General features: G+C 48.2%; 1 protein-coding gene across 1 annotated transcript in view; it reads left to right on the top strand.

The window, feature by feature from the left end:
• Window positions 1-16,626, top strand: part of LOC117360389 (TRAF3-interacting protein 1-like) — a gene marked incomplete at its 3' end in the record, with an annotated part of 741,717 nt that overhangs the window by 67,453 nt on the left and 657,638 nt on the right. The window contains exon 2 of the mRNA XM_033944098.1: window positions 3,430-3,498. Coding sequence (XP_033799989.1) covers window positions 3,430-3,498 — 69 coding nt within the window. The remainder of the gene's footprint in view (window positions 1-3,429; window positions 3,499-16,626) is intronic.

Genomic DNA, 16,626 nt, shown 5'->3' on the forward strand with positions numbered 1-16,626 from the left:
GTTTGTTGTTGGGGAATCTCCCTGTGCCTCTCCTTCTCTTTACTTCTGTTTCAATGGAGTTTGATTGCTTTGGTACCAAATGAGTAGGAAGCTGTTCTTCACTGCAGAAGGGGAGGAATTCAAGATCTTAAAGCGATACCCTTCTGCAGTTTTGTGGGAATCAACAGCTAAAGTACGAACTCCGGTGTATCTTAACAGAACCTAATCTGTTGTTCATTTAAATCTGAAAGCAGTTTTTGCAGTGTTAATCATTTAATTCAGTTGCCGTTTGTCTAAGATGTATTAAATTTTCACGTATTGATACTAGCATTTTATAGATGCTCTTCCATCTAGTTGGAATGGCCAATTTAAGGCTAGTCTCAAGCTTTTAGAGAACGACACTACCAAAACCCTTAGCCATACTCTCATCGCCTCTCGCTATTGCAACTTGCTTCTTCCATTCAACCATCTCTCTCCCCTTCAATGCGTGCAAAATTCTGATGCATGACTTACATTCCGCAGGAGCTGCCATACTCTTAATACACCTCTCCTCAAGTCACTTCACTGGCTCCCCATCCATTTCCGAATACAGTTCAGACTTCTCTTACCTCCAAGTGTACTCACTGTGCAGCCCCTCAATATCTTTCCGCACTTATCTCCCCCTATGCTTCCCCCATGAACTCTGTTCATTGAGCAAGTTCCTCCTATCTGTAGGAGGGATTATCTTGCTGCGCCGTATTCATGGAACAGACTGCCTTAGTCATTACATCGGGCTCCTTCTCTAGCAGTATTCAAATTCAAGCTAAAGGTCCACTTTTTTCAAGGCTGCTTTCAACTCCTATGTTCACTCTATCATTCTCTCTGCAAGAAACTCCCCAACCCCCGTATTTGTCCTCTGATGTCTGTCAAAATGAGTTTGCAAGCTCATCTGAGCAGGAACCTTCTATCTTATATTAAATGTACAGTGTTGCTTATGCCTTTCAGCGCTATAGAAATGATAAATAGTAGTAGTAATATTAGGCCTTTAATCTGTAGCATAGCCATGAGGAGGGCTTGGAAACCTGGGTCCCCCCATTTTGGCTCGGGGGCCCCCTCCAAAGATGCAGAAACCTGTTCAATGGCTGGCGAGAGAGCTGAAGTCCCTCCATCTAAAAAAATCTGCTTCCTGAATTGCCTCCTTCCTCCTCATACTTTCTCGCTTCTGAGGCAGCGGTATGCTGCCAGTCACCGACGCTTACATTCTTTTATATCGTGCTCAGTTTGTGATTGCCTTGCTCCTGAGGAAGGGGGTGGCTTTAGCAGTGGATTTCTTTGATTGGCGAGGCTTCGGCATTCACACCAGCAAAGATATGGTACCAAATGTGGAATAAAATGGGTCCTGTGGCAGATAAGCACTAATGTTTAGTAAGAGACCCCATAATTAATAGATTCTATTTGCATGTACTTTATTTTAAAATATTTAAATAGAAAAAAATGTAGTAATGCAAAATATAATTAAAAGATCATGAGGAAAACCTGCTGAAAATTCAAATCTAGGCGGAAAGCTTGTGAAAAAATGACAGCCAATGAAATATTCAGTTATTTCTTAAGAAAAGTTAATATATCAATGTCAAATCTTTTTTTTTTTATTTATCTCTAGAAAAGAAAGAGATGTAATTGCAGGTAAGCAACAAAAATTTTCCTTGATTTACTCATGAAACAAAAGATATCCACAAAAATGTGTATTCTAACTACCTGCAAATTCAATACATCTCTTTCTTTCTTTTCCAGAGATAAATAAAAAAAGATTTGACATCGATATGTGAACATTTCTTAAGAAATAAGGGGCTCATAATAAAAAAAAGTCTAAAAAGTGGCCTAAATAGGTACTTGGATGATCAAAAAGCCTGATCGTCCAAGTACCCATAACCTAAGCTGGTTTTAGATGTATCTAAAACCAGCTTAGGCCTTTCCCCTGCCTCTAAAGGTATAGTGCGAAAAGAGGCATTTTTGGAGGAGGGGAAAGGGCGGGAGGTGGGCCGACCTAGACATAGGCGTACAGCAGGTATAATCAAAAGTTTAGGCAGGTTGCCTAGTTGGCACTTATATGCTTTTACTTAGACCATGACTTAGACGTTTTGACTTAGACCATGAAAAAGGGCCCGCTGAGCTGATGGCGGCTGGCGTGATCAGCTCAGTGGCCCGGCAACCTACCCACCTCCCACTGCAACCATCGCGGCACTTAGAATCGCTAAAGTTGCAGGAAAGATGAGGCATCTCTCCTGCAGCAATCCACCCCTTCCCCTGACAATGATCCAGGCAGGAGGGAGCCCAAGGCCTCCTGCCCTGCGACACCGCCCCTCGATAAAATCGCCCACGAGGGAGCTCAACCTCTCCTGCCTGGCGACACCCCCCCCAACAACAATCCGGGCAAGAGGAAGCCCAAGCCCTCCTGCCCAGGCGATTCCCCCTTACACAATTGGGCAGGAGGGAGCCCAAGGCCTCCTGCCCAGGTGACCCCCCCTTACAAGATTGGGCAGAAGAGAGCTCAACCCCTCCTGCCCGGCGACACTCCCCCCTTACACGATCGGGCAGGAGGGAGCTCAACCCCTCCTGCTCAGGCGACTCTCCTACCCCCCACCTCCACTAAGATCTGGGCAGGAGGGATCCCAGGCCCTCCTGCCCCGACATAGCCCCCCCACGACTGCCCCCCCCCCGAACTCCCGATCAGCCTGCTGAAAACCTCCCCCCACCCGCTGACCCGCAAGACCCTCCTGCTGACCTTGCGACACCCCCCGTACCTGAAAAAGTTGGCCGGCAGGCCGGGTCTCAAGCCCATCTGTCCGGCAGGCCCGCCATCCTTAGAATGGCGGGCCCAGGTGCCTCAAACCCCACCGACAGATGGAGCCTGAGGCACCTGGGCCAACCAGAATCGGCCCAGTAGCCTTAGGCCCCTCCTGCCCAGATTGTTGTCTGGGGGCGGGGTGGATTCTGTAACCAGTGTTGTTTTTGACAGACAGACACCGGTTAGAGAATCCAGCTTTTAGGCGAAGGACTTGCCCCTCCTTCGCCTAAAAGCCCTTGTTTTGGGCGTTTGGTATTTAGGCTTTTATTAGGTTGATTATATGGTGTAAGTTTAGATGTAGTGGTGGTCTGGGTGTTTAAACAGCTGAATGTAGAGGCAGGCCATTATTTAAAAAAACAAAACAATCTACTTTTGGACTTTTTTTGATAATGGACATTTTCCCTGCTTCTACTTTCAACGTTTAGGGCCTTAGGCCAAAAGGGGACTTAGACTTTTTTTATTTTTTTTATTTTTTATTATGCCCCTTCACCTGAATATTTCATGGGTTGTCCTAATTTTTTCACATGACTGTATATGAAAGAACTAAGTTTTTCTCTATCTCAGTGATTAGCTCATGATCCTGGTTTTGTTTCTTAGTGACCTGGTTCAAATTTTGTGTTTTGAAGGTAATACGATCAACTGGTTTTATGAAAGGACTTTACACAGAAGCAGAAATGAAATCGGATAATGTTAAGGTAGGTATTGGATAGTGGTATTCATTTTTTTTTTCTTTCCAATTTTATCCTTTTGCTCTGCGTTCTAACAATGTTTTTAGTTATTCTTGAAGACTTTCAAACTGAAAGAGAATGTCTGGGGTTTTATGGCAACACAGTTTGAAAATCTGCTTGTCACTTGTTGCTGCTGTTCATTACTGTACTAAAATTATCAGGTACTAGATTTCCTCTTGTGGACAAATCACATTTCTGCTGCCAAGAAGCTGGGAATATGAGGGGAAGATAATGTATGGAAGATTAAAGGAAGCATTAAAAAACAAACAAAATTAGTTTGGGGGTTATGTAGATAGATGAAGGCAGGAATTCCTCTGTTGGATGTTGTAGTTGGAGGGCTAGTTTTGGCCATGAGGTTAGTTATAGCTTAGGGTAACTTTGGGGATGGGAATTATTGCAATAATTGGGCTGGGGGATAAGGGGTAGTTGGTGACTGGGTATGGGATATTGGGTATGGGATATTGGGTATGGGATTTTGGGTATGGGATATTGGGGAGGGGTATGGGTTAGTTCTTGGGGATAGTTTTGAGAGTATGGGGCAGTAGGCAATTAAAAGGTGTACAGTAATTTCCAAATTCTTAAGTCTTCAAGTGCCTTGGACATAGGGTGTCTTTCCTTTACAGCAAAGATAGGCAGACAAAAATATGCGGGACTGCAGAAGACAAATGTGAATAGGGATGGAGGAGTAATAGACCCTGATTGATTTTCAGAGGGTTGTGTTCGTGAGGAGCTAGCTAAAATAAAGGTAGACAAAGCGATGGGGCTGGATGGTGCTGAAGGAATTTAGGGAAGTTCTGGTAGCTCCGCTGACTGACCTTTTCAATAAGTCTAGAGTCGGGAGTAGTACCGGAGGACTGGAGAAGGTCTGATATGGTCCCTCTCCACAAATGTGGAAGTATGGAAGAAGTAGGAAATTACAGGCTGGAAAGCCTTGACTTCTGTGGTAAGCAAATTAATGGAAAGGCTTTTAAAACAGAGAATGGTGAAATTTTTGGAATCCTGTGGATTACAGGACTGGAGGCAACATGGATTCACTAGAGGTAGGTCTTGTCAGACAAATCTGATCAATTTCTTTTACTGAGTGACCAGAGAATTGAATAGAAGATCTGCGCTAGATGTGGTGTATTTAGATTTTAGCAAAGTCTTTGACAGTGCTCTACATAGATGTCTAATAAAAAAACTGAGTGCCCTTGAGATGGTTCCCAAATTGACGGGCTGGGTCAAGAACTGGTTGAGTGGAAGGCGACAGAGGGTAGTGATCAATGGAGATTCCTCTGAGAAAAGGGATGTTACCAGTGGTGTGCCTCAAGGTTCTATTCTTGGCTTGTTCGTGTTACATTTTTATAAATGATATTGCTGAAGGGTTGTCGGGTAAGATTTGCCTCTTTGCGGATGATTCCAAAATATGCAATAGATTAGACACGCCGGATGGTGTGAATAACATGAAGAAAGACCTGGTGAAGCTAAAATTTAATGCTAAGAAATGCAAGGTCATGCATTTGGGCTGCAAAAACCCAAGGGAAGGGTATAGTTTAGGGTAGTGGTCTCAAACTCAAACCCTATGCAGGACCACATTTTAGATTTGTAAGTACTTGGGAGGGCCTCAGAAAAAAATAATGTCTTATTAAAGAAATCGCTGGACCCAGGAGCAGGCATGGAGGCTTGCCAGCGTGGGAGCGCACTCCGCCCCTCCCCCCTCCCGACGGGACTGCACAGGGCCGACATCGCTGGACCCAGGAGCAGGCAGGGAGGCTTGCTGGCGTGGGAGCGCACTCCACCCCTCCCCCCACCCGACGAGACTACACTGAGCCAGTTGGAAGGCTCAGGAAGTCTCTCAGCACCCGTGTTTCTGTTAGTTTCTGTTTACTTCTTGTTTCTCATTTGAAACTCAATTTGGCCACTTTGCTGGACCCAGGAGCAGGCAGGGAGGTTTGCCGGCGTGGGAGCGCACTCTGCCCCTCCCCTCTCCCGACGGGACTGCACAGGGCCAACATCGCTGGACCCAGGAGTAGGCAGGGAGGCTTGCCGGTGTGGGAGCGTACTCCGCCCCTCCTCCCCACCCGATGGGACTACGCTGAACCAATAAAAGATTCAGCGCCTAACAGCACGCTGTCTAAGACGCTCATAGCACCTTTGTGAAGCGACCAAGAAGCGATCCACCCCCACAACACTACCAAACGTAAAACCAACCGAAAAACAGCATCCTTCTACCACCAACCACCAAACAAAAAAAAATAAATAAAAAAAACCAAAATGAAGCTAACCTCACGAGCCCAGCACTTCATACTGTTAATCCTTCTTTTAACCAGCGGGAAGACAGCAGCAAATAACCTCCTCCCTACACCCGCTACAGATATAAATAAATCGAACACAAAGTGAAAAACTCAAACCTACAATCTAACACTACACTCCATTACCACAGCATGGGGAAGAAGACCAACACACACTAAGACTAAACCACACCGGCACACTAAATCACTTATATATTAAAACACAATCCACGACTATCACACAGAGATATCCACACTCAAATGCACCTACTTAAATATCAGAGCGCTAGGTCCAAAAACAGAACTTATAAAAATCTGGATAACACAAAGAAAACCTGGACTGTCTTTTATCCCAGGACAAGCAGGCATGATATTCTCACATGTGGGTGACGTCATCTACGGAGCCCCGATGCGGAAGCATTTTCAAGCAAACTTGATTGAAGATTTAAGTTTGCTCTGCTGCTCCATGCATGCGTGCCTTCCTGCTCCACTAGGGGGTGCATCCCCTCGTGGTCTCCAGTTCAAAATTTTCCGCTGAGCCTAGAAGTCGTGTTTTTCAGGCTCTGCCCCAACTGCCTTCTAGTACCGCGATTTTTTCTTGTTTTTTCTCGATTAAGTCGCTGTGCGCGAATTCTTTACTTTTCAACTTGATTCCTGCTTAGTTTTTGACGACCCGGAGGCTTCCGGGTCCCCGTGGCCGCGTGGCTACTCGAGCCGCGGCTACTTTCGATTCTATGTCCCGGCCTTTGACCGGCTTTAAAATGTGCACCCGGTGTGAGCGGCTTCTTTCCATCACAGACCCGCATCGCCGGTGCATCCTCTGCCTGGGGGCGGCTCATCCAACCGACTCCTGCCCCCAGTGCGCTACTTTCCAGAACCGGGCCCTCCGTCGAAGAAAAGCCCGCATGGCGGACCTTTTTGCTCTGGACCAACCCTCTACCTCGGCCTCGAGGTCGGCCCCGGCCTCGGCCCTGGCCTTGACCTCGGCCCCGAAGCCCTCGGGACAGCAGAAAGCCTCGGCCCCGGGTAAGTCCCCTCTTCCTTCTTCAGGTTCCGTAACATCGAAGAAGCCAGCCTCGGGGACACCGTCGACGCATGGCGGAAGCCCCATTCTTACAGCCTCAGCTAAGCCCTCCAAGCCTTCAGGCCGTGCCTCCACCACACGGGAATACTCTGATACGAGGTTGCCCCCGGTGGAGTGCACCGAGGCAGTGGACATGCCTTCGATGCTGTCCATGCCCGTCTTCCAGGACCTACTCCGAGCGATGATCTCGTCGGAGCTGTCCGCTGCAATGGCCCAGTTACAATCGGCCTCGACCTCGACCCCACAGGTGCCAGACCAGCCTGAGCCTTGCATCGAGCAACCTCGGGAAAAAGTGCGCAAGCTTCACCGCATCCCATCCTCCTCGGACTCCTCGCCGAGGCGCCCGAGACGCTCTCCCTCCGCAGACCGCCGCGGGGCAAAACGTCGTGCTAAAACGACAGAAACCTCGAACCGCCGTACCTCCAAGAAGGCCCGAGGTTCACCAACTCTACGAGGCCGTTCTCCTACACCTCGTACGGGACCACTAAGGGTGGCTGAGTTATCACTCTCCAACCCGCGCATCCTCCGAACTCCCTCTCGGACCGGGACCCCGACCCGAGGTTGCAGGTATTCTCCGAGGGAGTCCGGGTCGAGGTCACCGATTCGACATCGATCGGTACCCCGAACCCCGGCATCGTCTCCGAGGGGCTCCTCGAGACGCCGAAGATCGACGACTCTCACAGTGCTTCCCCGGTCTCGGAGCAGGAACCTCGATACTCGAGGGAAGCCTCCCCATCCTTCTCCACCCGATGGAGGTCTCGTTCACCGACCCCGCACAGGGCCCCGGGAACATCCCGCCCATCCTTCACTCGCTTTGTCCAGGACATGGGCCACGCTTTGGACTTAGACCTCCAGTCCGACTCCAGATACTCTAAGGAGTACCTAGCGGAGCTGGATATGCCATCACTGCCCAGAGAGTCCCTTCGCTTACCACCTAACCCGGTACTCCAACAGGCCTTCTTCAGGAACCTGGAGACCCCCTACATGGTCACAGCCGTACCCTCCAAAATGGAGGTCAAGTACCGCACAGTACCCTACCCGGGATTCGAACAACCACAGCTGTCCCACCAGTCGCTGCTAGTAGAATCCTCCTTGTAAAAGGCTCACCCATCCCGGGTCTCAGCTGCGGTCCCCCCAGGCCGAGAAGGCCGAACCCTGGACAAGTTCGGCAGGAGACTATATCAAAATGCAATGATGGCCTCTAGGGTGCAAAGCTACACTTTCACCTTCACATCCTACCTCAAACACCTCATTGGACTATTGAGAGCCTTTGAGACTGACCTACTGGCCTCCCGGCAAGGAGCGTTTGGCCTGCTTTTAGAGTCCCTCTCCAACCTGCGCCTCCATCTATTCCACACGGCATATGATGGCTTCGAACTGTCCTCCAGAGAGGCAGCCTTTGCTATCGCCATGCGCCGACTAGCTTGGCTGCGCCTGGTCGACATGGACCCCAACTTGCAGGACCGGTTGGCTAACCTCCCCTGCGTGGGAAAAGAACTGTTCGATGACACTATCGAGGCGGCTACAAAACGCCTCTCCGAACACGAACGCTCGTTCGCCTCCCTCGTCCGGCAAAAGCCTAAACCACCCGTGTCCAGGCCGTATAGGGCCCCTCCGCGCCGCTACCCACAAAAATCCACCCCTGCCTTCTCGCGGCCTCCACCCAGGCGTCCGCAAGCCCACCACCGGGCCATGCCCAAGTCCCAACCGCCTGCAACTACCAAACCATCCCCGTCCTTTTGACGGGATACGCGGAAGGGGGCGGGCCCCCTCCGCCATAGTCCCAGGCCTCCTTCCCATCGGGGGTCGCCTCAAAGCCTTTTACCCTCGCTGGGAACAAGTCACGTCGGACGCATGGGTCCTTGGCGTGATCTCATCAGGATACTCTCTCAACTTTCGGGCCATTCCTCCGGACAACCCCCCAAGGAATTGCCCTCCCAACCGGACACAGCTACCCTTACTCCTCTCCGAAGCTCGAGACCTGCTTCGCCTGAGAGCAGTGGAGGAGGTTCCCCCCGACCAACGGGGGAAGGGCTTCTACTCCCGTTACTTCCTGGTACCGAAAAAAACGGGAGACCTAAGCCCAATACTAGACTTGAGACGCCTCAACAAATTTCTGGTACGGGAAAAATTTTGGATGCTTTCCCTACCGACCCTGATTGACGAGGGCGACTGGCTCTGCTCCCTCGATCTGAAGGAGGCGTACACGCAGGTCCCAGTGCACCCCGCTCACCGCAAGTTCTTGCGTTTTCAGGTAGGGGACTGGCACCTACAATACTGTGTCCTCCCCTTCGGCCTAGCATCGTCACCTCGGGTCTTCACCAAGTGCCTCGTGGTAGTCGCAGCAAGCTTACGCTCCAAGGGCCTCTAGGTATTCCCCTACCTGGACGACTGGCTGATCAAAGCCCCGTCCAGGGAAGCGGTTATCTCAGTGACCCAACAGACTATTACCTACCTACAAAGTCTGGGGTTCGAGATAAACTTCCCAAAATCCCAACTACACCCCTCCCAGTCCCTGTAGTTCATCGGGGCCACGCTGGACACGGTTCGCCTCCGTTCCTTCCTCCCCCCTCCGCGTCTAGAGGCGTTAGTAAGTCTGAGTCGAAGGTTTTCCCCTGCTGACCTCGGTATCAGCTCGGCAGATGATGACTCTTCTGGGCCACATGGCCTCCACCGTCCACGTCACACCCTTTGCCCGCCTCCATCTGAGAATTCCTCAATGGACCTTGGCCTCTCAATGGCGGCAAGACCGGGACCCGATCGACCGCCCCGTGACAGTGACGCCTTCTTTGCAACGATCGCTCCGCTGGTGGGCCGACTCTTCAAATCTTTCCAAAGGTTTGCTCTTCCTCACCCCACCTCACAGCAAGATACTCACCACGGACTCATCGGAGTACGCTTGGGGAGCCCATCTAGACGGCCTACGCACTCAAGGGATGTGGTCAGCAGAAGACCGTCGCTGCCACATCAACATGCTAGAGCTTCAGGCCATCTAACTCGCAGCTGTAGCTTTTCAACATCTGCTCCACGACCGAGTGGTTCTCATCCGAACCGACAACCAAGTAGCAATGTACTACGTATACAAACAAGGGGGAACAGGGTCTTGGTCCCTTTGCCAGGAAGCCCTGCGCCTCTGGAAATGGGCAATCTCCAACAACACCTTCCTTCGAGCGGTGTACATACAAGGAGAACAAAACTGTCTGGCGGACAGACTCAGCCGCCTCCTCCAGCCACACGAGTGGTCACTGCACTCTGAGATCCTACAACAGGTGTTCGAAAAGTGGGGGATGCCTCAAATAGATCTATTCGCATCCCCCCACAACCACAAGCTGCCTCTCTTCTGCTCCCGGATGTACTTCCCGGACCAGCTCGAGGCCGACGCCTTCCTCCTCGACTGGGAGGGAAGGTTCCTGTACGCGTTCCCGCCGTTTCCTCTGATACTGCGGACGCTTGTCCACCTGAAAACAGTACAAGCCACCCTGATCCTGATTGCCCCTCGCTGGCCACGCCAGCCGTGGTTTTCCCTTCTACTTCAACTCAGTGTCAGAGATCCACTGCCTCTGCCTGTTTCCCTCTCTACTATCACAGGGTCAGGGTTCGCTGTTACATCCCAATCTTCAATCTCTTCATCTGAATGCTTGGTTTTTCTCCCCCTGACTGCTCTCCCCGTGTCTCAATCAGTCAAGGAGATATTGGAGGCCTCTAGAAAGACCTCGACGAGAACCTGCTACTCCCAAAAGTGGACCAGATTCTCAACCTGGTGCTCCTCCCACAGCCAGGACCCGGTGTCGGTCCCCGTCCTTCTGGTCCTTGACTATTTACTTCAATTATCTCATTCCGGCCTAAAGACCAACTCCATTCGAGTACACCTCAGTGCGATTGCGGCCTTTCATCAGCCCCTGGAAGGGAAAGCCCTCTCGCTCCATCCCTTAGTCTCTCGCTTCATGAAGGGTCTTCTGAACGTCCACCCTCCTCTCAAACCCCCTCGGTGGTTTGGGACCTTAACGTGGTTCTGGCTCAACTAATGAAACCTCCATTTGAGCCCCTAGACAAATGCCATCCAAAATTCCTCACTTAGAAGGTGATTTTCCTGCTCGCGCTCACTTCCGCCCGGCGGGTTAGTGAGTTACAAGCTCTGGTAGCGGACCCACCCTTCACGGTATTCCATCACGACAAGGTGGTACTCCGCACCCATCCAAAGTTCTTACCTAAAGTAGTGTCTGATTTTCATCTCAATCAGTCCATTGTCTTGCCTGTGTTTTTTCCCAAGCCCCACTCTCACCCCGGAGAAGTGGCGCTCCACACTCTTGACTGCAAGAGAGCGTTGGCCTTTTACCTCCAACGCACTCAGTCACACCGGAAAGTCCCACAACTGTTTTTGTCCTTCGACCCAAACCGGTTAGGTCACCCAGTTTCCAAACGCACCTTGTCCAACTGGTTGGCTGATTGCATCTCCTTTTGCTACGCTCAGGCTGGTCTCGCGTTGCATGGTCGAGTAACGGGACACAAGGTCCGAGCGATGGCAGCTTCCGTAGCATTCCTCAGGTCCACACCTATTGAGGAAATCTGCAAGGCTGCCACGTGGTCTTCGGTTCATACCTTCACCTCCCACTACTGTCTGGACTCACTGTCCAGAAGCGATGGCCGGTTCGGCCAATCGGTATTGCGAAATCTATTTGCTTAAATTGCCAACTTCCCTCCATCCCTTTTCAGTTAGCTTGGAGGTCACCCACATGTGAGAATATCATGCCTGCTTGTCCTGGGATAAAGCACAGTTACTTACCGTAACAGGTGTTATCCAGGGACAGCAGGCATATATTCTCACAACCCGCCCACCTCCTCGAGGTTGGCTTCTTGGCCAGTTAAGTGAACTGGAGACCACGAGGGGATGCACCCCCTAGTGGAGCAGGAAGGCACGCATGCGTGGAGCAGCAGAGCAAACTTAAATTTTCAATCAAGTTTGCTTGAAAATGCTTCCGCATCGGGGCTCCGTAGATGACGTCACCCACATGTGAGAATATATGCCTGCTGTCCCTGGATAACACCTGTTACGGTAAGTAACTGTGCTTTCCTCACAGAAACCTGGCTAACCTCCGACTCAGACCCCAGAATAACTGAAGTCTGCCCACAAGGATACAAAATTACAGTGGTCTGCAGAGAAAAAAAAAGAGGCGGAGGCCTAGCAATCTTAATCAAACAAGATCTAACCCTTAATATAATTGAGCAAACATCTAACCCGTACATGGACCTTTTAGCTTGCCAACTCTCAAGCACCACACTAAAAGACACACTAAACTGCATGCTCTGCTACATAGCGCTGGGAAACTGGTCTTTAGGAAGAACCAAAGTGGAAGACTTCATATACCAAAACTCACTAATAGCAACTTACAACCTACTCCTCCTAGGAGACCTAAATCTACACCTAGATGATCAATCATCCAAACAAGTAGACAACTTTCTCATTTCTCAAAGCCTTATCCTTCCAAATGCTAAATCCACAAACAAATCATGAAAAATGCCACCAACTTGATATTGCAGCCTTCATGACCCACCAACCATCCTTAACAGAAATTCATACATCTAACGGAACTACTACACCTACACTTTCAACATCAACTGGACCAAAAACAACAAAAAAAACTATACCAAAACTCAAAGTAACATATACCTCACGCAAACACATCAAACCCTCCATATTCTGGTCAAAAATAGATGAAACTATTCTAGAAAACAACCCCGAGGACTTCATCTTATATTGGGAAAGACTTTGCTCCAACACCCTTGATGATTTAGCCCCATAGAAACATAGAAAATGGTGGCAGAAAAGGGCCATAGCCCATCGAGTCTGCCCCTGCCAATTATCCGCCCCCCTGAATTTACTCCCTTAAAGATCCCACGTGAGCATCCCATTTTCTCTTGAAATCCGTCACATTGCTGGCCTCTATTACCTGCATTGGGAGTCTGTTCCACTGATCCACCACTCTTTCGGTGAAGAAGTACTTTCTGGAGTCGCTATGAAACTTCCCTCCCACTGCAAACCAAATCCAGACCCAGCAGGAGATCAGATAAATGGTTCGACTCGAACTGCTACAACTCAAAAGACAATGTAGACGACTAGAGAGAAAATGGAGAAAATCGAACTCTGATCATACAAAATTCTCCTGGAAAAAAATCAACAAACAATACAAATCACAATTAAAGGACGAGAAAAGCACACTACACCAACCTAATAGGCACTGAAACCCAAGACACCAAAAAACTATTCCAAATTCTAAAACCCCTAACCGACACCAAACCCTACCTGACCACTAACAATACTACCCCCCCAGCCACTCTATTAGCAGAACACTTCCAAAATAAAATTACCAATGCAAGAGCTACCCTCAATGATACCTCTACCCATCTTAACGAATTCACAATTCTCCCCATAGATAGAGATTCTACTGCAGCAGATAGAATATGGTCTCAATTCCCCAATATACAATGGCCCGAATTCAACAAATACTACAAAAAATACAGCCATGCAACCTGTGACATAGTAACATAGTAGATGACGGCAGATAAAGACCCGAATGGTCCATCCAGTCTGCCCAACCTGATTCAATTTAAATTTTTTTTTTTCTTCTTAGCTATTTCTGGGCGAGAATCCAAAGCTTTACCCGGTACTGTGCTTGGTTTCCAACTGCCGAAATCTCTGTTAAGACTTACTCCTGCCCATCCTCCTCCAAATGGCCATACACAGACACAGACCGTACAAGTCTGCCCAGTAACTGGCCTAGTTCAATCTTTAATATTATTTTCTGATTCTAAATCTTCTGTGTTCATCCCACGCTTCTTTGAACTCAGTCACAGTTTTACTCTCCACCACCTCTCTCGGGAGCGCATTCCAGGCATCCACCACCCTCTCCGTAAAGTAGAATTTCCTAACATTGCCCCTGAATCTACCACCCCTCAACCTCAAATTATGTCCTCTGGTTTTACCATTTTCCTTTCTCTGGAAAAGATTTTGTTCTACGTTAATACTCTTTAAGTATTTGAACGTCTGAATCATATCTCCCCTGTCTCTTCTTTCCTCTAGGGTATACATATTCAGGGCTTCCAGTCTCTCCTCATACGTCTTCTGGCGCAAGCCTCCTATCATTTTCGTCGCCCTCCTCTGGACCGCCTCAAGTCTTCTTACGTCTTTCGCCAGATACGGTCTCCAAAACTGAACACAATACTCCAAGTGGGGCCTCACCAATGACCTGTACAGGGGCATCAACACCTTCTTCCTTCTACTGACTACGCCTCTCTTTATACAGCCCAGAATCCTTCTGGCAGTAGCCACTGCCTTGTCACACTGTTTTTTCGCCTTTAGATCTTCGGACACTATCACCCCAAGGTCCCTCTCCCCGTCCGTGCATATCAGCTTCTCTCCTCCCAGCATATACGGTGACTTCAACAACTGTCCACCATATCTCCTAAAAACATCCAGCACAAAATTCTGCGCTCTTCTTCTAAACTGGATACAAATATTGCTAATAAACGGCCACTACCCTACCAACCTCAGCGAAATCATCATCACCCCGATCCTCAAAGACCCCAAAGAACCGATAGACCAAACAACCAACTACAGACCCATTACCTCTATTCCACTCTACGTCAAAATAATAGAAGGAGTAGTTGCCAAATTCCTCTCCAATTACCTAGAAAATCATAACATATTCCATCCCACACAATCCGGCTTCAGAAACAACTTCAGCACAGAAACACTACTAGGATCTCTCTTGGACACAGCCAGACAACATCTCAGCACAGGAAAAGAAATGATGCTCATACAACTAGACCTTACCGCTGCATTCGACTTGGTGGACTATAACATTCTACTACAAATCCTGGATACAATAGGTATCACAGATAAAGTATACACATGGTTTGAAGGATTCCTTAAATCAAGAACCTTTAAAGTAAAATCAGACAAACAAAAATCTGAACCTTGGTCAAACCCCTGCGGAGTTCCCCAAGGATCCTCTCTATCCCCGACTCTATCCCCAGCTCTCACCTGGACAAACAAGGCATAACCTCCTACAGCTATGCCGATGACATTACCAATCTCATACCCCTCGATCAACCTGAACTCTCCATGACAAACACAATATACTAAACACTAAAATCAATAGCAACCTGGATGAAAGATCACAAACTGAAATTGAACCCAGATAAAATGAAATTCATCCTCCTAGAAAACAACAAAAATACCAACCATAACCAACATTGAAATCAACGCAATCAACTACCCCATACAAACCACCCTAAAACTGCTAGGAATAACTATCGACAAATGCTGCACCATGCAACCACAAATCAATAAAACAATACAAAAGTCATTCTTAGTCATGAGAAACTTAAGACAAGTTCGGAAATTCTTCGAGAAAACTCAATTCCAGCTCATAGTTCAGTCCTTAATACTAGGCCTACTTGACTACTGTAATATCCTCTATCTCCCATGCCCTACAACCATAACAAAACAACTACAAACTATCCAAAACACAGCACTAAGACTCATCTACTCATTAAAGAAACATGATCACATTACAGAAGCATATCTCCAATCGCACTGGCTTCCGATCCCAGCAAGAATACAATTTAAATTCTACTGCCTACTATTTAAGACTTTATACGGAGACAGTCCAAGCTACCTGAATAACCGCCTCATCCACAACACCGCAACCAGACATAGGAAAACTCACACCCCATTCTCATACCCCCAATTAAGGAGGTCAAACAGAAAAAACTATATGATGGCCTCCTGGCCACTCAAGCAGCCAAACTAGACAACCAAATCGCCAATCTACTGACGGCATCCCTCGACTACAAGACTTTTAGAAAAGAAATAAAGACCATACTCTTCAAGAAAACTCTGAAAAAAGAAATAATACCGCAAGTCTCAAACTCCACCTCTCACTAAAGCCAACTACCCCAAACAAATAACCTTACCCATTTCTCACTCTTTTTGAAAATCTAATCTAATCTAATCTAAACCTTAGGTTTGTATACAGCATCATCTCTACATTCGTAAAGCTCGACACGGTTAACAAGAGTTAGGGTAGAAAGGAACTCCAGTGGAGGGAAGAGGCAAAATGAAGAGAAAATTTAGAGGACTAGAATAACCAGAGAGGGAGGAGGAGTTACATTTTTGAAAATAACCAGGTTTTCAGATGTTTACGGAAGAGTTGGAGGGAGCTCAGATTCCTAAGACGGGAGGTAAGGTTGTTCCAGAGCTGAGTGAGTCTGAAAGGGAGGGAAGAACCTAGTTTTCCTACAAGTGAAACGCCTTTTAGAGAGGGAAAGGAAAGTTTCAGGTTTTGGGTGGATCTGGTGGAATTGGGTTTAGAGGAGTTCCAAGAAAGAGGAATGAAGGGAGGGAGGATACTGTGTAGGATCTTGAAAGTGAGGCAGGCACATTTGAAGTGGACTCTGGAGATAATCGGAAGCCAGTGGAGCTTGGATAAAAGCATTGAGACGTGGTCGAATTTGCTTTTTGCGAAGATGAGCTTAGCAGTGGTATTCTGAATTCGCTGGAGTCTTTGAAGGTTTTTCTTTGTTAGGCTAAGGTAGATAGAGTTGCAGTAGTCCAGTCTGGAAAGGATGGTGGATTGGACAAGGACGGCAAAGTGTTTTTGATGGAAACAGGATCTCACTTTTCTCAGCATGTGAAGGCTGAAGAAACATTTTTTTACTAAGGAGTTGAGGTGGTCATTG

The sequence above is a fragment of the Geotrypetes seraphini genome, chromosome 5 (assembly GCF_902459505.1).
Source record: "Geotrypetes seraphini chromosome 5, aGeoSer1.1, whole genome shotgun sequence".
In the NCBI taxonomy this organism is placed as follows: domain Eukaryota; kingdom Metazoa; phylum Chordata; class Amphibia; order Gymnophiona; family Dermophiidae; genus Geotrypetes; species Geotrypetes seraphini.